This window comes from Eucyclogobius newberryi, unplaced genomic scaffold (assembly GCF_026437365.1).
Source record: "Eucyclogobius newberryi isolate DKJ021-1_F unplaced genomic scaffold, fEucNew1.0.hap1 SCAF_6, whole genome shotgun sequence".
NCBI lineage: Eukaryota > Metazoa > Chordata > Actinopteri > Gobiiformes > Gobiidae > Eucyclogobius > Eucyclogobius newberryi.
In genome coordinates, this window is record NW_027316278.1 from 20,776,730 (window position 1) to 20,802,311 (window position 25,582).

Here is a 25,582-nt window from a genome sequence, read left to right on the forward strand (position 1 = left end):
TCATATTCATGTGAAATATTGTCATATTCAAGTGCAATACTGTTTTTTCAATATTCTCTGTACATGTAACAGCTGAAAATAAGAGTGTCACTATTGTTGTTATTATTATTATATAGTATAAGAGTTTTTTTATAGAAAGAGTTTTATAAGAGCTTTTCTATAAGAGTGTTTTTTATAAGTTATCTGTTTTTTATTATTTACTTCTGTACCTACTTTGTGTTGCAACACTGGAATTTCCCCATTGTGGGACAAATAAAGGCTTATCTTATCTTATTATTATGTAGAACAAGAAAAATGTATTTCTTTTAAATAATTGGGAATAGTAATAACAACGCATTCTGTTTGCGACAGTATACAGATTGACAAACCCTCCAGCTCAAATGCTGTTGGAACTCATTTCTGCGTCCAAGTGCAATGAGTTTGCCACATTCTTCAAGGACAAGGTCCAGAACATTAAGAACACCATCAATCCCACCGTGCAAATACCAATTCAACAGCCAGTTAAACATGTGGAGCAGACTCAGTTTGTACCTGAAAAAACTATCCAAGTAACCATCACCAGCTTGAGTTCTTCTACTTGCTGCCTTGACATGGTTCCCACTAGACTTTTAAAGTCCGTGCTGTGTAGTTTGTTGATTGCACATACTAAAATAGTCAACATGTCACTTAAATCTGGAACATTACCAACAGCCTTGGAAACTGCGGTTATTAAGCCTGAAGAAGAGCAGCCAGGATCCCACAATACTAAACAACTATCAACCAATTTCAAATGTACCTTTCCTGGGAAAAGTCCTTGAAAAAGTAATTTATCAACAGCTTATTCAGTTCCTCCCAATAAGTGACTCCTTTGTTGTCTTCTAGTCCGGTTTTAGATCGCATCACAGCACTGAGGTGACTCTCATTAAGGTGACAAATGACATCCGTCTGAGCACTGATGATGGTAAGGCCTCTGTTTTAGTCTTGCTGGATCTGAGTGCTGCCTTTTACACTGTCGATCATGGAATACTTCTACAGAGGTTAGAGGACTGGGTAGGCATCACTGGTATGGCTTAAATTGGTTGAAGTCCTACCTTGAAAACAGGAAATACTTTGTTGAGATTGGTAACTGTGTCTCTGAGAGCATGGCATTGACCTGTGGGGTGCCCCAAGGGTCAATCCTTGGACCCCTTCTGTTCAATCTGTACATGCTGCCGTTGGGACAGCTAATACAAAACAGTGGTATGTCCTATCACAATTATGTAGATGACACTCAGATATATGTTTCACTGTCGGCAGGTGGATATGGACCAGTGGATTCACTGGTCCATATCCACATTGCCTTCAACAGATCAGTGTGTGGATGCAAAACAACTTTCTCCTGCTGTCTTTGCCCCTCAGAAACAAAGAAAAAGTGTTAGCGGTCACCTCCAGTCTCTCTCTCTAAAACCTGTAAACAAGGTAAAAAATGTAGGAGTAATAATGGACTTGGACACGCATTTGTCTCCAGTAGATTAGACTACTGCAACAGCCTGCTCACAGGCCTCTCCAAACGAGCTGTAAAACAGCTGCAGTTAATTCAGAACGCTGCTGCTCGGGTCCTGACTAGAACCAGGAAGTATGATCACATTAGTCCTGTTCTCAGGTCTCTGCACTGGCTTCCTGTGTCTCAGAGAATAAACTCCTGACGCACTAAATGGCCTGATACAAAGGCGCCGGACCACATTTATCAGTAACTTGTATTCTTATATTCACATGTATCATCTGCACACAGAAAAACAGCATAGATAGGTTTGACATGACATGTCATGACCTATTTTTCCACTACAATCCCGTCAGCTCTACTTGTGTATGAGTCTCTTCACGGCCAAGCTCCTACAATACACCTCATACATGTGTGTGCCATATGAACCATCTCAGACTCTGAGGACCTCAGGGGCCGGCCTCCTGCTGACGCCCAGAGCCAAGACCAGCTATCCAACACTGGTCATCATAGATGCAAGTGTTAGCATAATCTTCATCGACGTCTATGTTAGGAGCATTCGACTTATAAAAACAAATGAAAAATCAACCAGATCTTAGTGAATCCCTGTACAATACAGCACCAAGGGATGCACCAATAAAAAACCTCACAAACAGGTTGACAAGGATTTTGCTCCATTTATCCAAATTTAGTCCGTGCCCATAAAACTGCTGCGAGACCTTGGGGGCAAAATATTAATTTATTGTTGCATGTGTTACCTTTTTCCTCCGCCACTGAAACACATGAGTTTGTCCTCGTGCAGGGCATGGAGCTTGAGGTTGTTCCAGTGCCAAGACCCACCGTAATGTTTTACTTTACTTTAGATTCTAAATTAGTGCATGACCAGTGACTGTAACCATGCATTCCATGCTGCCCTTACCCTGTGTGTCACATTGATTCTTGGAAATGATTTGTGTAGTAGTGCAATGTGGCCAACAGCACCATTGTTACAGCTAAACCTCCTCAGCCGGATGAGGAGCTGTGCCTCAAAGTGTTTGCAGTGTGTGCTGTAACACATGCCCAGCTCCGTGCATCTGTGGGAGATCAAAAAATGTATGATCTGCCCCATTACCAGAACTTACTGCGTCCATTTCAGAAAGAGAAGTAATGTAAAAATAGCAGATATGTCTCTATTAGAATAGTTTGAAAATGTCCTTCCAGGTGAACAAACTCATGACCAGTTAATTAATGTAACTTCCTATAAGTGCAAAATAATTCAAGTAAGGCCAATATAGTTATTATACAATAAAGTTTTTATGTACTGGCTATGTCCTACTGGGCACTTCATTATACATTCATCATCAGTGACTTGTCAGACCTACATGCTCCCTTTGTGTCAGTGTTTGAATATCAAACAGTGAATTCTTCAGTTCCTTGTGATGTATTCAACACATTTTTAAATGGGCTTTTTCTCTTAACAAACCACAGAGACATTAGCCAAAAGCTGCAATTACAATTTAGAGAATTGGTTTTGACTGCTTGTGCGTCTCGGCAGGGGTCCACTTAAAATAAAACATAAATCTAGAATGAGTTTTGTTTCAATGTCGTTCCCTCAGGTGCTGTTTGAGTCAAACATGGAATGACAAAAGATCTGTTCAGAGACAGTGTAAAGCTGAGAGCCCAACCTGTATTTCAAACAACTACATGGAAAAACCTTCAGAACTACACATGTTGTGGAAGTTTGCACACAAAAGATTATCATTCAGCTCTGTTGAACTATGTATTACCATTTTTGACATTCACACTCTGAGCATGCAGTATTAGTTTATAGAGCAACGTAATTGTGATCAGAGTTGGGTGTAATGTGTTAGCTGGTAACGCCTTAGAGTACTTTTTTACAGTAATGAGGAAAGTAATACATTAGATTTGTGCACCCATGGAATCTAGTACTCCCCAAGTTACTTTTTCACATTAGTAACGCATTCGTTTTGGTTAGGTCTCATCTCTCCACCGCAATCCCAAATACATTTTCAGATGGACGTGTTAAAAACCTCCTTCGTTATAACCACCGTTTTATAGCGGAGGCGAAAACAGCTTTGAAGTGAGTTTGATTTAAATAAACTACAGTGCAAAAACAAGCGCGTTCTGTTGTTGTGCGTTGGTGCTCTTGTCAATCAACAAATTTTGTTTTAGGATTTGTTTGAAAAATGTTTGGCCCGTGGGCTTTATTAGAAAAGGAAAGACAGCATGCAATTGGGGACGAGAGAGAAGGGAGGACATGCAGTACTGTACATCATCAGAGTCGGGATTCAAACTCACGACACTACGGCTGGCTGCACTTGGAGACATGTGCTGTGTCGTATATGTGCTGTGCCTTAACCACTCGACCACCAGGCAGCATGTCTTTCATTGCGTGAGGACACGCATACACATGCTTATTGTATGGCATTGTATTGTGATAATCTGTCAACATGAACGATAAATAAAGTTCAGTCAAACGCATTTACTTTGCTTGTTTATTTGATATTTTAATGGTTATGTTACTGTGTTCAGTAATGAAAGGGATTCTCGGCAAACAATATAGGTTATACAATACAATAAGGGCAATTATTGGTAACGGAATATTACTCTAACGCTTTACTTTTATGACAAAGTAACACAGTAACGTAACGTGTTAGTTTTCCACGGTAACGTAACGAGTTACTTTTAAAAGTAAGGCTATACAACACTGATTATGATATATTCATATTACTTCACAAAATCTATGTTGATTAATGGCTTGATTGTGTCATATTTGTGCAGACGAAAGCTTCTTATGCCAACGCGGCAGAAATAGCAAATGAGATTTTAAAAAAAGGTTGTTTTGCTGAATCTAAAACATGACACAAAATCAATGGGTAAAGATTTTTTTCCATTAACCTGGAGACTGAAATGAAGGTAAGGACTGAGTGCAATGAGTGCTGAAGGAGTTCTTTGTAACAGGCAAGTAGGACATCGTTAACATACATACATTCATTGCCTATAGGCACAGATTACAAGAGGCACTACAGCAAACATAAAATGCTTCTGTCTTAAAAGTGACTTCTCATGGCACTCACTGCTGTTATTTAAGGCAGTGCCTGTAGAGGACTACACCCTGGTTCCAATACAGTACTATCATTCTTTTAAAAATGACAAAGTTGTGAGGTCATCAGTGACCCATATGATGCCTGGAGAACTCAGAACAACCATGGTCCTTAATTGTGTTAGTGTGAGGGCCCTGATAGGGTTTGGCATCAAAAGACTTTAACATCTTTTGGTCAGTCTGCCTCCAGCTACTTAACTTTAATGGAAAAGGCAAGTTGTTTTAAACATTTTATTGGCTAATAATACTGTAGCAGTGTGATAGACCTACCATGTGCAAGCTGTGCGCTGACCGGACCCGCTGTGGACTGACCAGACCCGCTGTGGACTGACCGGACCCGCTGTGGACTGACCGGACCCGCTGTGGACTGACCAGACCCGCTGTGGACTGACCGGACCCGCTGTGGACTGACCGGACCCGCTGTGGACTGACCGGACCCGCTGTGGACTGACCGGACCCGCTGTGGACTGACCAGACCCGCTGTCCTGCTGTGCGCTGACCAGACCCGCTGTGGACTGACCAGACCCGCTGTCCTGCTGTGCGCTGACCAGACCCGCTGTGGACTGCCCGGAACACATTTAAGAGGCTCAGGCTCGTGCTGGTGAGTCGCTCAGTGCTATTGTGACTCCTCAACCATCCAGTGCTCTTCCAGATTCACTCCGCCCCTTTGTTGCGACGTCAGTACTTCAAATAGCGCTCGCAGCTTCAGACGCGGCACTTGCTCTGCGCTGAGGCGCGCGTATCATCACTGTTCAGAGGGAGACGCACGTGAGATGTGCTGACGCTCGAGCGGAGCCCACACAAACTAGAGCTTACTTTAAATTTTGTCTCTGTATGTCCCTCCTCCAGCAACGTGGATCTTTAACTTTTACTTTATTTCACGGAAGTTTTATTTGCAGTCGACAAGGTAAGAAACACCGTGTTTCCCCGTGTCGAAACAAGCCTGGTCCACACAGGAGCTCTTTGTCAGGGCAGGAGCAGTGTCCTGTCGTGCGTGTGCTTTTGCCCGAACACGTGAATGTTGGTGCAGCCGATTAGTGTCCAACCTCTCCCCCGGACTGCTGACACAGAGAGGGGGAAACATCAAGTTGTTGGACATTTACTATACGTCAAACTCGGGTCAGAATACAAAATAACAAATTGTTATACTGCAGACATGAATCGTCGTATAAACCACTATATAATATATATATATATATATATATATATATATATATATATATATATATATATATATATATATATATATATATATATATATATATATATATATATATATATATATATATATATATACAATATACAGTGGAATCTTAACTATTATTATAGCAGCTATATTTTTGTAGTGTTTTCAAATTGTGTGCAGCACTTTTGTATTTTTATTTTTTAGTACATGTTTGAATCTGTAAGGTCCTACTTCTTTTATTTTGCATTTCTTTTAATTTTTTTTTATGTGAGGCTTTGATTAAAAGTTTGTCAGATTCATTTTACATCTCCAATTCTGTTTAGCTCAAAACCCAGAATATGGTGTAAACAAACAATCAAACAAATTAATTAATTAACAAAAATGTAATTCATAAATATGTTTGTATAACACTCATGTAACCTCATGCAGGTCATACATAGAAAGGCAGTGAGTAAAATGAGATTTCAACTGTAATGCGTTTTGTAAACTGACAACAATAAAATAAAAAAACAAGGGTCCGGATGCTCCGGATGATTTTTTTTCAATGATCGCTAGGTTAATGCAGCAGTGCAGGCTGGAGGATTAAAGCCAATTTTAATTCGACCTGATTCACCCTAAAATGCTTAATTATAGATCTAAAATCAGTCCGTTTTAAAATTTAAGCTGTTTAGAGTATAAATAAAAGGCGGGGCTCTTGGTGGAGCTGGAACTCTCTAGCTCACTTGGAAAACAAAAATCAGACGCTTGCTCCTGCCAAGATTATTATAGGTAATGATAAAGAGGACGGAAGTTGTAGCTGTGCTTGGAAGGACTTAAACACACATTGAGCATTGCTTGATCCTTGACCATTACCCATGTTGAATACAACATCTTAAACAATAATATTTGTGAACTTGTTATTAAGGTACACTCAGTAACACAATCCAGGTAGAAAACGTTATGAAGTCAATTCAAATGCAATTATAATCATTCTTATTTTGAAAATTGTGCTTTTGGTGTGTATACAGATATTGATGCAACTCAGAGTAAGTCTACTAGCCTTTGGTTAGTGGCACTCAAATCAAACACATTTCAATAGTTAATTCCTAAGACGATGCTGTACTGCATGTCCACACCTCCAACCCACCCGTCACGACATTTGCACATGCACCATAAATAGTTTTCATGTGACATACGTACAGACCTCTACTTACATATTCAAACTCAGCTCCTTCAATTAACCCCTCATGCATTCTGATGATCATGTTTTATTTATTTACTCTTATTTTTTATTCAACCGACGGAGTGAAGAAACGGTGGTGCTATTACATTTGCCCTGAGTGTTCCTGCTGTCAAAGCCACAGCAAGGGCAGAAAGTGTACTTATTTCCTGCACTGTTTGGAGAGGTGAGCTATAGTGCTTGTCTTGTTTTAAATGCTTTCTGATAGCAAAGAGCAAAACAACATTGAATTACTCTTTCAAAGGTATACTCTTCTTATACAGCCTCTGATACTGTCTGATACCATTCTTCTATTATAGTCCAGGCAAAGTAACACATTTTTTAGCCAAAAATAGAACTAATTGTAAAAGATTTTTTTTTTGCACAAATAATTTCTATGAGGTGTCCAGAACAACATACTAAAAGTCTTAAGAAATCCTAGTTGAGGAAATATGTTAAATTCTCATCAATCCGAGATGTGTGCCAATGAGGCGAGGCAACAATACACCACTACTGCCAGAATGTGGTGGCACTAGCTGCACAAACTCACAGTTGTGTGATTTATCAGTTGAATAAGTGTAGTTGGAGATGTTAATCGCTAACTTGGGTTCGGGAGCAGGACCACGCCTCAACCTCTTACTTAGCCAGCAACCACACCTCCACTCTTTAACCACGCCTCTAATTACCCAGAAGGCCTATATATGCACAGGCCAATCCCAGCATCTCTTGTTGTCTCTGCTCTCTCAACCCCACCCTCCCACCCCATGTCTCTTATCATCTTCACCTTATCAAATAACCATCCATGGAGGGGGGGTTCTGAATCGGCTGGGCTGATTACCCGAGACAGAGCCCCAGTCTCTACCCAGCCAACTCTCATCAATCTCTCATCAATCTCTCGTCGATCTCTCGTCGATCTCTCGTCGATCTCTCGCATCAATCTCGCTCATATCGATCTCGCTCATATCGATCTCTCTCATATCAATCTCTCTCATATCGATCTCTCTCATATCGATCTCTCGCATATCGATCTCTCTCATATCGATCTCTCGCATATCGATCTCTCGCATATCAATCTCGATCTCACATCGATCTCAATCTCTCATCAATCATCGATCTCTTATCATCGATCTCTCATCGACCCATCATCGATGTCTCATCGACCCATCATCACTATCATCAATAAACATTCTTTCGTATTCAATTGTTGTGGCGTGGTCCTTGCTAGTGAAGACCCAGATTGGAAGAACTAAGCAAATAACAAACCAGGAACTGATAATAAAATAAAATACACCCCAAAAAAAACCTCCCCTGTGGTTTCTACCTTGTCGTGGTCGGGAGGCTTGTGTGCCTCCGTGACCCTGAAGACTATACCGGCGGGGGTTATACTCCTGGCAGGTGCAACCAAGCCAGGTAGTTTTCAGGTTGAAGGCCAGTCCAAAAGCAGCATTACCATCACCCATTGGCAGTAGATGATTGGATGAAGATTGGGCCGATGTATTTGTCATAGTATGCATGGTGTTTCTGCCTATGCAAATTAAGACATATTCAATAAGTGCAGAGCTCATGTGCATATTCAAATTAATTTCAAAAGAAACTTCTAATACAAAATGTTTTACTTTTCATGTATACTTTCATCGTGTAAAGTTTTATTGTGGTAGGAGTAAAGGAAAAATCGGCCTATTTGAGTGTATTTTGAGCATATTCGATTTGTGTATAGCTCATTTGCATATCAAAATGTATTTTTAAAGAAACTTGTAATACAATTTTTTTTGTTTTTCATGGGTACTTTCATTGTGTAAAGTTTCATTTTGATAGGAGTAAAGGAAAAAAATAGCCCCATTGGGATGCATTGTTGCCTCGCCTATTGGCACACATCGGTTTGATGAGAATTTAACATATTTCCTCAACTAGGATTTCTTAGGACTTTTAGTATGTTGTTCTGGACACCTCATAGAAATTATTTATGCAAAAAAAAAATATTTTACAATTAGTCGGTCGTAAAATGCTACTTTGCCTGGACTATTAGTGATTTACCTGCAAGGACCACACCACAACAATGGAGTATGAAAGAATGTTTATTGATAAGAGACTCGGGATGGGGGCTCTATCTCGGGTAATCAGCCCAGCCGATTCAGAACCCCCCCATAGATGGTGATGTGTTAAGGTGAAGATGATAGAGACATTGGGGTCGAGAGAGCAGAGACAACGAGAGATGCTGGGATTGGCCTGTATAGATAGGGCTTCTGGGTAATTAGAGGTGTGGTTAAAGAGTGGAGGTGTGGTTGCTAGCTAAGTAAGAGGTTGAGGCGTGGTACAGCTCCTGAACCCAAGTTAACAAATACCCTTGTCAACTACACATATGGATGAGTTGTGAATGAATGATGCATAACGTTCAGCGACTTTGAGTGCCTGCCAAAGACAATACAATCAGTAGAGGATTATATGATTCATATGTTTTAGAAGAAAATTATGGCAATATTACAACATACAGTATTTTCTGTAGCTGATAAAAACTATATTGTTCTAGTTCCAATTATGTGATGTCTTATTCAGATTAAAACATTTATCAAGAGACAGAAAATGGATTTGGGGCAGCAATCAAAAGGAGATTTTCCCATATTTCCTTGGACTCAAATCCTCTTGCTCTTCCAGAACAGTTTTCACCTCATCACGCAGCTAGAAGTATTTAGACAAGAAATAAATGATTTATGTACTGCACTGGGTATCGTTAAATGGCATGGCTGCTGGCACTGAAAATATTTAGTGTACCAAAAAAGTGCCATGAAGGTGGATAAGTGCTATATAAATACACTGTAGTAGTAATAATAATGATAATAATAATAATAAATAATATTATTAATAATGATAATGATAATGCAATTCTTGGAACATTCCAGGCTACACGTTTGCATTGTCATGGAGACAAGCAGGTGGCAGACCACCCAACCAGAAAAGTTACATAGCCTAACTTTAAATAATGTTTAACAAAAAAAAAAAAAGCCTCATTATAAATGTTTGGCATTGATAAAGACGGTTGCTGGAATTCTGTTTTTTCTTATGTCCCCAGTTTACGTCTCACAGCAATGGAGAGAGAAACTCTGCATTTAAACTGCCCTTCCACTGTCAGTAAATGCTTTTGCTGACTCTAACCTGTTTTGGGCCAGTAGGGATCTCACTAAATAGGAACGACAAGATAAATATGAAATGTCTGCTTATGCACACACTGTATCGTATCGCTTGCAGGCTTGGAAGAACACCTGCTCCATCTATTATTGCTGGGCAGTAGATTCTCACTTTTTAAATTGTACTGCAGTTTATATGCTGAGTTTTTGTAAAGTGTCACTCCCAGAGCTGAAATATACAGATGTCTTTTATGCAGATTAACAGACCTCAGATCACAGGCACTTTTAGCTCCAAAGATTAAACATGCCAATATAGATTTTTCTTTGGCCCAAGATGAATGAACCAAACATGATTAGGGATTATTTTTTCCCCTTAGTTGAACCAGACAGTGTTTTAGAAGGATTATTCTGGAAAGGAATTTAGGTTGAGTCCACATCACATCTCAACATTCTAAACTGCCTATAGTTGGAGAGCAAGTCAGAAATCTATGGTAGAAATAGCATTTTAACTGTCAAAAGGCTGATGTTTTCACATGATTTATGGTCAATATCTTTGCAATTGTTTGTTTTTTGAACAAAAACTGGCAAAGTCCAGTGGCTTCTCAGCACAAATGAAATAAGGTGAAAACTGTTAAAACAATAGTTTCACAAAGTAGTGTAATTGTTAAAAGGACTTTATGTCATAAAAGTTTGCAAATCAAATCCCTATAAAATACTTTATGGAACATTATGGCATCATCAAATCATCTAATGTGAACAGTTTCCCATGTGCTTTCACTTATTCATAATGTTTCAACACCCACACACATCCGTCACATTTAGACATGCTACACAATGAGTCTTGAGTCAAAAATATTCAGCCAGTCTTGCAATAATTGAGGCTTTGTGAGATCAAGGTTCTGCTAAAACAACTAGTAGTGAGGCAGATAAATACTTGGGATGGGTGATATATTGGTTCCAGTATTCTGCAGTATTGGTATCGGTCAATATTTTAATATATATTTGTTTAAGCGTCTAATGAGTTAAATGCAAAGTGCAATTGGGCTAAACATATGTCAATCAACAAATGATTTCATATCAAAGGAATACATTCCGTTATTCTCTTTATTATTATTTAAAAGTGAAAGTTTTTGTGAACTTAACTTCAGCTTGAAATCGATTTGTGGGCCTTGTGATGAATTTTAAAATGTATATAATGATATCAGCAAATATCGCCAACAGTGGCAAGCCAAATATTATCGTATCGGCTCAAAAAAATCCACATCTGCCCAGTCCTAATAGCATAATAGATCTATTCACACTCTTATTATTGATGATGCAGGAAAAATATCAATACTAATTATTTTCTTCTCAGGAGAATGTCACATCAATGTTAAATATACTTAACGCTTGTCAAATAGTTTAATACATTCAATGAAATTGTAGCAGGCTCGGGTCTACAAAGGGTTGTAATCCACACTTTTGAGATTGCAAAAGTGTGGATTACAACCTTATTTAAAAATCTGCCCATTTGTTTGAGGCACCAAAATAATTACACTTAATGGAAGAGTATTTTGCACTCCTTTGAAACTCAGCTGCTCCCTCATTCAGCTTGAACCAAGGCCTGTGAGGCGCTTTCTGATTAATTTCGTGAAGTTTTTCCAAAAACGTAGACATTTTTATGACCTTTTCTTTATCCTGGGCATTCCGAGCAATGCAGGGCATTCAGCACGCCTCATTACTGTCCTCCTGACGTGAAAACACACGTCCATGCTCAGATGCCCCGGCTGATGCTCACACTGGGGCGGGTGTGGAGTAAGAGCCAAATAAGTAAAACAGCTCTGAAGTCCCGCTCCAAGTTTGTGTGATGCGGATCAGGCAGAGCTCCGGCTTCTTCCACATGTTTCCCTTTCATGCCTTTGGTTGATATTGTACACAGCGCTTCTAAAGGCGAGGTGGAGAGTGTCTTTCTGGACATTTGATTTGACTGATAAAAGTGTATTGTGAACGCAAACCGGACCAGCTCAGAGAAAGTCCCCAATCGAGTCCACTTCCATTTCTATTGCAAATGTGACCTAAATCTGTATTCCATATGGCTGTTTGTGAGCTACAAGTTATTGTCATCAATTTTGCACATCCAAGGAGCTAGATGGAGACCATAATGCACCAGTATATGAATTACTCACAAGTCATGAGGTTACATGTTGGGCAGCACTTGAGCAGCATTTTAAAAACAATATCCTGCAAGTGCCTGGCCACTGTTGTATTATACACATTCAAAAAAATGGTTACATAAAAGTATGTGGTGGTTGTATTGGTGGTCTTCAAAACAGGGGACACTCATAATATTTTTTACATTATTATACGACAGCACAAATACAGTTAGGGAGAGAGCATGGGTATACAAGGGTATACCCATGGACTGGGAGGAGCCAAATACAATTTGGCTCCTCCCAGTCTCGCTCCCATTCAAGTTCAATTGGAACATTTGTGCCCTTATCTATGTAACCGCTGCTGGCAGGAGTTATTTTGGTTATTGGTTATTTTAGAGCCAGATGTTCTTTTTTAAAATGCTATACATATTTTGCTATTGTCTCTGTTTTTAAAGATATGAACCATAGTAACTTACTAATCAGGTGCCTTCTTTCCTCTGTCCTCTCCAGTTCTCTTTAGTAGGAGGTTGTAAGAGAAGTGGCGACAGTATGACAACCTTATGTCCACTTCTGTATACAGTCTGGCTGATGTTGGTCGAAATGACAGTAAACCAGACCTTGTAACTTTCTAAACATGTATCCTTTGTTGTTGTGCATGTTGTTAATTCACGATGGTACAATGCATTCATATAAATGCATTGACCAGTAATAAGTACTCACACAACTTGTTCATATCACGTCTAGCTATCCATAAGTAGACTAATGAAAAGGGAAAAATGTTTTACCAACAGTATTTAGGTTTTGATTGTAAGAGCTGCTGTTTGTTCATAGTCTGTCTGTGAGTAACAGTAGTAGCAAATTAATGCAGGAGAAAATTATACAAACTCACTAAAGATGTATTTGGTGACATCTCCTCGCCTGGGTCTACGGGGTTGCTAAAGGGTGCTAAAAATTTAAAATGTTTGCTCCTTCATTTGACTCCTGTTAAATAACTACACTTAAAGGCGCAATGGACGATTTTTTGGCGATTTGAGAACTCAGGCGGAAGTGCACATGCGCACTCCCCCGTGACTGATACAACACACACGTGCGTTTGTTTATTAGCGCGACGGATTGCATCGCATCTCTCGTCTCCCGTAGTTTTCAGTCTTCTTCTGAGTCAGCTCAAACTGTCTTTCTCCGTCTTCATTTTGTCCCGTACACTTAGGGAACTATATTATGATAGATCAATGCGCTCAGACACGCGGAACCGTGCTGCTCTCGTGGGGACGAGCCAGAACGAGGCAGGACTAATCGGCAGTCCACGCCACGAGGAAATAAGATTCAGATTTGGGTCAAAAAAATCGTCCATTCAACCGTTAATAGAAATACTTCTTTAAAACTTGGATGCCCCCTCACTAGGTCTGGCTTTTTCACCGCTGTGTCCGTTCAAAGACTCCCAAAACTGCAGCATTGTTCGGGATGCTCATAGCAGCGCTGAAGTGACTGGGAGATTGCAGGAAAAGCTCAAATAAAACAGTGGATTAACAAGAGTATGAAATTACAGCTGGTCTTTAATGTGTATTGATAAGTACAGTAACAACATATAACAGTATATATTGAGGTGAAGTGAATTGCTGCACTGATCCCACCTCTGCTCTTCTTTCCCATAGGTTTAAAATGAATGAAGGATTTGAAACCAACTTCAGTCAACTTTATGATAACTGGACATTTTACAACTCCAGCCAAGAGAGAGTCCTGCACAGAAACAACATCACCTATGTGGGATTTTACCTGCACCCACCCTCCACCGCTTCCATCTTCATTGTATCTTATCTACTCATATTCCTGGTGTGCATGGTCGGGAATGGAGTGGTGTGTTTCATTGTGCTGCGGAGCAAAAACATGATGACTGTGACCAACCTGTTCATCTTAAACCTGGCTGTCAGTGACCTCCTGGTGGGGATCTTCTGCATTCCCACCACACTCCTGGACAACATCATAACAGGTGAGGTAGGGCTGGGTGTTGTGATGTTTTATTCTAATTTGACATAGCTTCAAAATAGTATTTCAGTATTTTAATGTTAAATGACAGAGATGGGGCCAGTGATGGCAAGAAACAGGCCATATGTTTTTCCTTTTCCATTATGAAGTGAGAGATTCATTATTCTTTCACAATTGTCTGTTGCTGTGCGATCTACTGTCTGGAACTTTAGTTAGAAAAAAAAAAAAGTGTGATTTGCATGGGGATCTGCAGGGGATCTCAAAAACTGATGCTTAAAGGGAGTAAAATTGGTGGTGAAATAGCTTTATGATTTTATACCATTCTCTGTGATATTCTTACATTCTTAAGGGCAAGTCCTTCATAATCATATTCTGTGAACATATCTGACAGTGTTCTGTATTCAAAATAAAAGAGACTTTGAGACAACGGCCTTGTGATGTTTTGAAAGCTTTGATCTCAATAAATACATTGTGTGACAAGGCTCCCTTTAAACAGGTCTCCATGATCTTATTTGACAGTTAACTTTTTCACAATTGCAGTCTTGGCATGTTGAGCTTGGGAATTCACACAAGCTATGTACCAAGCGATAACAATGACTAAATATTAAATATTCAAACTATAAAGACAGACATGTGATAGATATAGATTTAATTAATCCTGAAGGACATTTAAATAAGCTGTAAAATATGGCTGTAGGACTTTGACTTGATAACGATGGTGAGAATTATGTGTCAGGATGATAGAATCTGGGAAGAATAAGTTGAGAGGGATGATGATATGTAACAAAAATGGCAGTCATCAGTAATTTGTAATAGGTTTATCTCAAAAGCTCTCGAAGTGAAAGTGGAGGCAATGGATTGATTGTGTTGTATGTTGCTTCTGGTGGGATGTGGGTGGAATATGAAGTAAGTAAGTATATATCTGAAGGTCGGCTCTGTGCTGGCCTGTGCACTCTAACTTTGTAGTTTAAGTCTGATAGTTTAGTGATGTGTGTGTTTGAAAGTGCAAGTGCAGTGACAACAAACATAATAAACCTATGGTTACAATCCTGGCTGTTTACATGTATCTGTTTCAGAAGAGTACATTATCTTGACCAGTTATGCTTTTTGTGCTCATATCTTACTACTTTACAGTGACTCTAATTGCACAACACAGCAGTCCCAATGACAGATGAAGAATGACACATTATTTATTTTTCACGCACCAGAAAGAGGGAAGAATGTTCTAATTCAGCCGGAGGTAGCAATAATCCAGATAATGAAAAGTGAGGCAGCAGTCATAGACCTTTGCAATCTTTTTTTTTATATTTAATGATTAGTTATTGAGTGAACACGTGGTCTCATGTAGCGATCTGCAGATGACCTCCCAGCGTTACCATGGTGACAATCCAAATCAAATCAACAACATCAGCAGCATTTTACCATCTAAAAAACATTGCCAAAATCAACGGCCTGCTCACTGGCCTCTCCAAACGAGCTGTAAAACAGCTGCAGTACATCCAGAACGCTGCTGCTCGGGTCCTGACCAGAACCAGGAAGTATGATCACATTAGTCCTGTTCTCAGGTCTCTGCACTGGCTCCTGTGGCTCAGAGAATAGACTTAAAGCAGCTCTGCTTGTGTACAAGTCTCTCCATGGCCTAGCACCAAAGTACATCTCAGACATGTTAGTGCCATATGAACCATCTCAGACTCTGAGGACCTCAGGGACCGGCCTTTTGCTGGTGCCAGAGTCAGGACTGAACATGGACCGGCCTCCTGCTGGTGCCAGAGTCAGATCTAAACATGGACCGGCCTCCTGCTGGTGCCAGAGTCAGGACTGAACATGGACCGGCCTTTTGCTGGCGCCAGAGTCAGGACTGAACATGGACCGGCCTCCTGCTGGTGCCAGAGTCAGGACTAAACATGGACCGGCCTCCTGCTGGTGCCAGAGTCAGGACTGAACATGGACCGGCCTTTTGCTGGCGCCAGAGTCAGGACTGAACATGGACCGGCCTCCTGCTGGTGCCAGAGTCAGGACTAAACATGGACCGGCCTCCTGCTGGTGCCAGAGTCAGGACTGAACATGGACCGGCCTTTTGCTGGTGCCAGAGTCAGGACTGAACATGGACCGGCCTCCTGCTGGTGCCAGAATCAGGACTGAACATGGACCGGCCTTTTGCTGGTGCCAGAGTCAGGACTGAACATGGACCGGCCTCCTGCTGGTGCCAGAGTCAGGACTAAACATGGACCGGCCTCCTGCTGGTGCCAGAGTCAGGACTAAACATGGACCGGCCTCCTGCTGGTGCCAGAATCAGGACTGAACATGGACCGGCCTTTTGCTGGTGCCAGAGTCAGGACTGAACATGGACCGGCCTCCTGCTGGTGCCAGAGTCAGGACTAAACATGGACCGGCCTCCTGCTGGTGCCCAGAGTCAGGACTGAACATGGACCGGCCTCCTGCTGGTGCCAGAGTCAGATCTAAACATGGACCGGCCTCCTGCTGGTGCCAGAGTCAGGACTGAACATGGACCGGCCTTTTGCTGGCGCCAGAGTCAGGACTGAACATGGACCGGCCTCCTGCTGGTGCCAGAGTCAGGACTAAACATGGACCGGCCTCCTGCTGGTGCCAGAGTCAGGACTGAACATGGACCGGCCTTTTGCTGGTGCCAGAGTCAGGACTGAACATAGACCGGCCTCCTGCTGGTGCCATTCAGGACTAAACATGGACCGGCCTCCTGCTGGTGCCAGAGTCAGGACTAAACATGGACCGGCCTCCTGCTGGTGCCCAGAGTCAGGACTGAACATGGACCGGCCTCCTGCTGGTGCCAGAGTCAGGACTAAACATGGACCAGCCTCCGGCTGGTGCCAGAGTCAGGGCTAAACATGGACCGGCCTCCTGCTGGTGCCAGAGTCAGGACTAAACATGGACCGGCCTCCTGCTGGTGCCAGAGTCAGGACTAAACATGGACCGGCCTCCGGCTGGTGCCAGAGTCAGGACTAAACATGGACCGGCCTCCGGCTGGTGCCAGAGTCAGGACTAAACATGGACCGGCCTCCTGCTGGTGCCCAGAGTCAGGACTAAACATGGACCGGCCTCCGTCTGGTGCCAGAGTCAGGACTAAACATGGACCGGCCTCCTGCTGGTGCCAGAGTCAGGACTAAACATGGACCGGCCTCCTGCTGGTGCCAGAGTCAGGACTAAACATGGACCGGCCTCCTGCTGGTGCCAGAGTCAGGACTTAACATGGACCGGCCTCCTGCTGGTGCCAGAGTCAGGACTTAACATGGACCGGCCTCCTGCTGGTGCCAGAATCAGGACTAAACATGGACCGGCCTCCTGCTGGTGCCCAGAGTCAGGACTAAACATGGGGAATCTGTGTTTCAGTTTTATGCAGCTAAAATCTGGAACAGTCTTCCTGAAGATGTGAGACAGGCTTCAGCTCTGACAATGTTCAAATCGAAGCTAAAAACAGTTTTATTTAGCTGTGCATGTGACTGAAAGGATTTTTTTGCACTCTTCTCTTTCATGTCTTAAACTGTTTTGTGATTACTTGTGTGAAGCACTTTGAATTGCCTTGTGTATGAAATGTGCTCTACAGATAAACTTGCCTTGCCTTTGATGCTGTTTAATATGTGCAATTTGGTAATATTTCCCATAATGTTCTACATAATGTGCAACTGAATTCCCCACTTCTATCAGTCCTCCTGACTCTGCGTGTGTGCTGATTGGTTGAACATTGGCGCCAAACCAATCAAGGGGTCAGTCAGTGAGGGTCATAAGAGCAAAGTAGTTCCATTGAGGTCTTCCAGGAGGAAAAACCCATGACCTGGGAGGAGCGAGAAACACTCTTGAATGTCTCCTTGTTTAAGCTAAGCTAACTAAGTTACGATAGGGAACAAAGACTTTCCAGAGAGACACACCAGAGGAAGCTAACTTTACTCGTTCCCAATAATCGAAATCAGAATCAGAAAATATTTATTGCCATTGCCAATGAAATTCACAAACAAAGGAACTGACTCTGGTGATTCGGTGCAACATACAACGATGAGCAATAATAAAACAACAGATATAAAATCAAAAAGGGCATGCATTAAAGAAAAACACATTTACTATGGGATAAAAATAGGCTTATATAATAGCTGTAATAAATGTAGTATCCTTTTCTCTGACCACTGACCCAAACAGAATAACAAGGGAAGAAAACCCATCAAGTCAATTAGCTTTGGCTTTCTAGTAGAGTCGGGCAATACTTAAGGGCTGTGGTGAACGGGTGATGCAGGCTTATACAAAGGCATGTGGAGATAAATAGAATCATGCTGTCAGAGAAGAGGACAGGCAATTATATGACAGACCAAGACAGGAGCCGTCGCCAATTCCCCTTATTATTAGTAGCATGTGTGCTCACAGTGTGTATGCAGACATGCTTCCTACCACTGGTCCCTCTAATCTGCGCCCTGTTCCAAAGGAGTCTGCGCACAGAAAATCTGCACTGCACACAAAATAAAAATCCAACCTAAATTGAAAATAAACGAAACACATAAAAACAATTCACCCTGGAGAGACAAAGAGACCACGAGAATGGACTGTTTAGCAAGCTTTATTCGTGAGTTATTTGGCGCTCAGACCCCGGCGGAAGACGTTGCGATCATGGGCACTCCATGATCTATTTGTATTAGATGTCTCCCCCCGGAGCCTGGAGACTGGTGGTGGTAGATGTGGAGAGAAGGTAGAGGATGAGGGGAATGCAGAGGAGGAGCTGGGGAGGTGGTGGGTCGCAGTACGGTTTGAGCGGCCGAGCCATCTGCCTGAGGGCTTAAATGCCACCGCCTGGTGCTGATTGGGAGCGGGGAGGAGTCACTGAGAGCGTTGATTGGGGATGAGGAGCAGGTGCGAGGGCCATGGTACAGACGCCCCCTGACCTTTCACCCTACTTCTTTGGCCAGGAAAAACTGCATAACCTCTTTGGGATAAGCGCAGAAACCTGGGAGAGTCCATGGTGAAGTGAGGGATCTGACTCTCACAGACGGACAGGCGGGCGCCCGCTTGAGTGCGATGATGGCGCTGGGGAGAGGGGTCCTTCCATGGTGGCCTTGACGTAGATGGGTGGAGTTAGGTCTTCCAGGCTGAATTTACGCAGGCTTCATTTGTCCAATGTAAGTCAGTGATACACACACACGTTCGCACGCACACAGATCTGATTAAGAAATGCTGGGAAAAGCCAGCCCTTTCAAGACACTTAGAATTTACATTATCAATCTCCTTATTTCTCTTATGTGGCTGTAGGCGTAAACCCATTTGAATGAGTAGGAGTAAATCCATCGGAATCCTTACATAAAACACATCCATACATAGCACTAAAGGAATGCTGTGGACTTTGAGCTATGGTCCTGTATATGACTCTCAGAATCACAATGTATTTGTGTCAACAGGGTGGCCTTTTGGAAGCCTGGTGTGCAAAATGAGTGGCATGGTCCAGGGAATATCTGTGTCAGCATCTGTCTTCACTCTCGTGGCTATTGCAGTTGACAGGTAAATAAAATGTCATCATTTAGTCAAAAAATAGGTCATTACATGTATTACGAAATGTCTTTTGTTCCCTTGGATAATATTTATCACATGTCATATTTTCACACAAAAAATGACCTGCATGTCACAGTGTCGACTCATTCAGACATTTGGTTGATAGAGAATTGTTCCCTCTTTATTGATCAATATGCATGTGATGAATTGTATTCTTTTTTCAACCTTTGCACACAAATATTTTTATAGTCAGTTTCTTTAACCCTTCGAGGCAACCACTGTTATGATTTCGGGCATTACAAAAATAAATTCAATAAACTTGAATTGAAAATTCTTTCAGCAAAAAGGCTTCAGGCTTATGTCATTAAATGCGTCTGAATATCCTCCTGTTGTTACTGATGCCAAGAACTTTCACACACAGTGCTGAAACAAGTAGTTGGATGAATTAATTTATCTAATATTGTGTTAATAATTTGAGTGCTCATGTTGGGATAACCTGGTACAACAAACCTGACAATAAGAAACAAAATAAAAGTGTTTCTGCTAATAATTCGAAACTACAAAAGCATTTGAGATAAAGGAGGCGGTGTGAAGGCCACTGAATTTACCAAACATTTGTTAGTGGTGACTCTGGCAGATGCTGCAAACAGGTCTGAGTGTAATAATGAGGGCAAGATCAATAGTCAATATCTTTCATGCATAATCCACGTAAACACAAGCTACAACTATTCTTGTTTATGATTCTAAAAAAATATTAGTGTTACTATATTTCATTTAGGTTAATGTGCAGTTATATTTCAACTCGTTTTCCATTTTGCAGCTGTACAAAGTGTAGCCAATTACATTTTGTACAGGTGAATTCTCATTATGCAGCATTAGGAGGCTTGTTAAATTGCGACCCAGCATGTGCTCAACACAGATGGATTTTAGCATTTTACAGGTGGATAAGAGCAGTTTAAAACCTGAATGACCTGAGCTGCTCTTTTATTCCTCAGACTCAAAATTATGCCATCATGGCAATGTTAAGTGGCCCTTCAGGGGACATTGGCCCTGGTAAAGTCTCGCACAAAGAAATACAGCATCCAAATGACCAAAGTCAACCCATGCCCTAAGTACATACACATTTGTAGTTTAAAAACATGTAATGCTGGGTAAAATAGATACACACACATAAAATGTGTAGTGATTGGAGCACTTGGGGCAGTGACCCCCAAACTGGAGGAATGGCTTGAGCAGATCCCAGGAAAAACCGAGATGTTATTTATATTATATATATATATATATATATTATATTATATAAATAACATCTCGGTTTTTCCTGGGATCTGCTCAAGCCATTCCTCCAGTTTGGGGGTCACTGCTCCAATCACTACGGGCACCACCGATACCTTCTCGCTCCAGGCCTTCTCCAGCTTCTCTCTGAGGCCTTAGTATTTCTCTAGTTTCTCATGTTCCTTTTTCCGGATGTTATCATCCCATGGTACGGAAACGTCCACCACCACAGCTTTCCTCTGCACCGTGTCAACCACCACTATGTCCTGTTGGTTCGCCATTACCATTCGGTCTGTCTGTATCCGGAAGTCCCAGAGGACCTTGGCTCGGTCAAATCATTGACTGACAATTATTACTCTAAAAAGCTCTATAAACCAAAATGAGTTTGTGTGGTTTAATAAATAAAGATATCAAAGTATTGCAGAGTAAGTTTGATTAATTCTTAAATAATTTGAATGGAACCTCAGCAAGTTTCAGCCACTCTCAGGTCTTACGTGTCCGAGGGAGGCCTCCTCCGAGCTCTTTGGGTCTTTAGAGCTGCCCGTGGCGCTGATCTTTGTGCAGGGTTTAGCATTTGAAGATATAGAGTAAGAAAGAGCGTCCAGTGATGCATTAGTCCTGAGGAGTTTCAGAAGCCATTTTTCATATTGTTAGTCTGTTTTTTCCTGGAGCACACAGGGCTGAAACATGAGGCGAGAGGTCGCACCCCTGACGGGGGACCTGATGCGGCTTGTGTCCAAGAGGGGGGGCTTGGTGGTCTTTTTATCTGCCTTCAGAGGTGTGGCTTAATGTGGGAGTGACTTTAAGGTTGGCTTTTTACTCTCAGTCAATTTGGACAAACTTAACTTAAACCAGCAAAATGACATGTAACCATAACTTAATACTGTAATATAGTCAATGAACACACATCATAAGCAAGTCGTAAGGAAATGCATTAAATATGACATAAACACATTTCAAACACATAGGGGAGGTCATAACATGCATACATCCGTACCTACATACGTTCATACAAATTAATGTGATAGTGATTTTATTGAGTTGCCAAAGATAAAAAGGGTCTTTTGGTGAGACAATGGTGAACGTTTTTAAACTGACGAACTTGACTCAAAGAAACACCTGCTAATGTTCAGGTTTTATGATACATGAGTTGGAAATCTGGAAATTATGATTCGTGTTATCTTGAGTTTTTGTTTGGTCATTTGATTTTTGGGGGTGAATTCCAGTATTTATTGTGTTGGATTTCATGTTTACATTCATTGTTTATTTGTCTACTTTGTACAGTTCAATCGTTCAGGAAGAGCGTTTAAAACTATTACTGCATGTCTTGGGGTTCATTTATCACAAGCTACAGTTAGCAGGCTAACTGCTGTTTATTGCTAACTTACATGAAAAACAGAATACATCTAAATCACTGCCACTGTGTGGAGCCGTTAATTCACCCAAAGCAGGGTAAAGCTATCTCTAATTTGCTGCTATTTCTAATTAAAAAAATTATCGTCCGTTGGTGGTGATTTTGTACATCCGTGAGAATGAGCGGCTGTTTTCCCATGGAGCTGATGCTGGTTCTGAATATTTTAAGACTAAAAGGAGAGTAAATTTGTATCTGTCGTCATTGAATGAAGCGAAATGTTTCCCCCCAAAAGTGGGCGGGACTCATTGCAACAGCAAGTGTCTGTATTACCGGAGACATTATGCTGCTGTGTTGGCAGTATAAATATTTTGTTGTATTTTGGAGCAAAACGATAACATTTTAACAATTGGTATCTCCCGCCTATCTGTTATCACGGTTTGTATTCACCCAAAAGGGGGCGTGGCCATAGCGCTAGCCAAAAAGTACCAGTATGACCGGAGACTACTGCAGCAGGCCAGCTTACTCGGCAGACATGCTTGTTTGGGATGCTCTGAATCGGTGTGTATGACAGCACGCTCAGTTGGCTGATCTAGCCATCTAGGTCAGGGGTGGGCAATTGTTTTCCTCCGAGGGCCATATTCAAATCCAGGCAAGTAGCGGAGGGCCGGCCCGCAATCATTGGTGTGAAAATAAATAAATAAACTAAATGTCAAATAAAATATCACTTTTCTGTCAAATATAGGTTATTTAATCTATTATTTAATTAATTTCAAGTCATCTTTATTAAGGATACAAGTGCAGACAGATGTTACAGACAGTTAAAAACTAGAAACTAAAATCTTCTCGGGGGCCAGATTAAAACATGCCGAGGGCCACAGCTTGCCCCTGGGGCCTCAAATGCCCAGGTCTGGCCTAAGGGCAAATATTCCTTGGCATGTTTGGCGGGCCGGATTATAAAGACAAACGGGCCGTATGTGGCACGCAGGCCGTAGTTTGCCCACTCCTGATCTAGGTGGTGCAGATGCTGTCAGTTTCTCAGTCCACGTACTCGTGTGCTTGTGGACTTGTGTAACGTCATCCTCCATGTCAAGTTTGCTTCTGGACAATGGTCGTTGGAAATCCCCGGATGAGAACTTCACTAAAGAATCTGAATCAGAAAAGGTTTATTGCTAACTTTCTTTGGTGATTCGGTGCAACATACAGCAATAATAAAACAACATATGTAAAATCAAAAAAGGCATGCATTAAAGAAAAACTATTTACTTACTATTAATATACTATAAGATAAAATGTAAAACAAAAGGCTTACTATGTACACAAAATTTACAGTTAACTTGCTCTGCCCGGTTCACCGAGGATGCATCAGACGAGACTTGTCTGTATTCTGCACAGTATATTTCCCACAATGCACTTCATATAGCACACGCATTGGTGTGCTATATGGTGTGTGACCTTTCGCCCTCCGCCTGCTGCCCTCTGCCCGCTGCCCCACACTGGACTCTGATGACTACAGCTGAATCTTTTGGTGGCTGACACTAACTCAACAATTATATATCCTTTTAAAACAGGGGTTGTATACTTTATACTTGTTTGTATAAAATACTGACAAGACACTGTTCTCTCACTCACATTGTACATTGCTGTTGCAGATTCCGTTGCATCGTGTACCCATTTAAGCAGAAGCTGACCATTTCCACAGCCACGCTGATCATCGTCGTCATTTGGGTGCTCGCCATCTCCATTATGTGTCCCTCTGGGGTGATGCTGCAGGTGACCAAGGAGCACACCATCCGCGTTTTACTGGGCTACGACAACAAGACCAGCCCCTTCTACTGGTGCCGCGAGAACTGGCCCCACCAGGAGATGCGCAAAATATACACCACGGTCCTATTCGCTAACATCTATCTGGCTCCCCTCTCGCTCATTGTAATCATGTACGCTCAGATTGGCATAACGCTTTTCAAAACAACAGTGCCGACAGGAGGCAAGCCGGGCCACAACAACCGCCACACTGTGTCCAAGAAGAAGCAACGAGTCATCAAAATGCTTCTTATTGTAGCATTGCTTTTCATTCTCTCCTGGCTCCCACTTTGGACGCTCATGATGCTAAGCGACTATGCCAGCCTTACAGAACAACAGTACAGAATCATAAATATATACATTTACCCTTTCGCCCACTGGCTTGCCTTCTTCAACAGCAGTGTCAACCCGATAATCTATGGATTTTTTAATGAGAATTTCCGAAGAGGGTTTCAGTCCGTGTTTAAGTTTAGCTTGTGCACAGCGAACGGACCGCGGAGGAAAACTTACTCTCACAGGTTGCAAGGAAACTCTGTGCTGCCGGAAAACCATGTGCAAACCTGTATGGAGCCCATCTCTCTCAATAGCCTGGATAAGGTGAATTCCCGTAGAATTAACCATGTGACTGAACCGGGCCTGGTTATGGAGGACCTTGAGAAGGGATCATGCAGCAGCAGTGGTGGAGTGACCGCGGTGTCAATATGAATATATTCCCATCAAGGTGACACAGGTATTTGCCTTTGTCATACAAATCTTAAGATGTCCACACTTTGCATAAGTAGATGGCACAACTAACCCAGACAGTCGTTTTTAATAAGACTTTATACATTTAAAGGTAAAGAAAAAATAACCCTAAAAGCATTTTAGTTTTTTGTTACTCTGTTTCAAGTTAACAGGTGATAAACAATTGTCTAATCAAAATGGTGAAATAAAGTACAAATTACAACTGCCATTGTAGTAAAGAATATGGGATTTATGGACGATATAATGTTTTACTGATCGTGCTGCTCTACAACATACCTCTGTGAAACTGTACAAAACAAATGTTGCATCAAACTACTTCAATGTTACTCTTGATATCCTGTGAGTAAATTGCCTTACATGTCTTGAAAATGACTATAAGCATATGTTTGATGCCATTTATATATATTCATGAAAATATGATCTCGTTCTTGAATGTACTTTTAAATCTCAATTTATGTTTTAATGTAGATTTAAAGAGGTGGGGACATGTGCTGTCTGCTTTGTGAAGCTTCGGTTCTGTTGTTACTTGATGTGATTCTTGCAGGCTAACAGGGTATGCATTCATATACAATGCATTCATAACAGGGACTATCTGGGCAAAAGCACTATACTATCTATCTGCCTTTCTAAATATAAATAGTAGGCTGTAAGTATAAAGAGTAACTCATATTCTAGATATTACTATGTGCATATTATGTGCACAAAAAAATCCTGCTACAATGGGAAG

General features: G+C 41.5%; 1 protein-coding gene across 1 annotated transcript; it reads left to right on the forward strand.

Annotated features, from left to right (window-relative positions):
* Positions 1-5,287: 5,287 nt before the first annotated feature.
* npffr2a (neuropeptide FF receptor 2a) lies at positions 5,288-25,188 on the forward strand. The gene is made up of 4 exons (XM_072433537.1): positions 5,288-5,469; positions 13,853-14,187; positions 19,595-19,694; positions 23,961-25,188. The coding sequence occupies exons 2-4, from the start codon at positions 13,860-13,862 to the stop codon at positions 24,814-24,816; spliced, it is 1,284 nt and encodes a 427-aa protein (XP_072289638.1). The 5' UTR covers positions 5,288-5,469; positions 13,853-13,859; the 3' UTR covers positions 24,817-25,188.
* The last annotated feature ends 394 nt before the right edge of the window (positions 25,189-25,582 follow it).

Bases quoted from the DNA above. Each gene is read 5' to 3' on its own strand.
- npffr2a (XM_072433537.1), top strand. From the start codon at position 13,860: ATGAATGAAGGATTTGAAACCAACTTCAGTCAACTTTATGATAACTGG. The intron at 14,188-19,594 runs GTGAGGTAGGGC...TTGTGTCAACAG, and splicing joins CCTGGACAACATCATAACAG to GGTGGCCTTTTGGAAGCCTG. The intron at 19,695-23,960 runs GTAAATAAAATG...TTGCTGTTGCAG, and splicing joins GTGGCTATTGCAGTTGACAG to ATTCCGTTGCATCGTGTACC.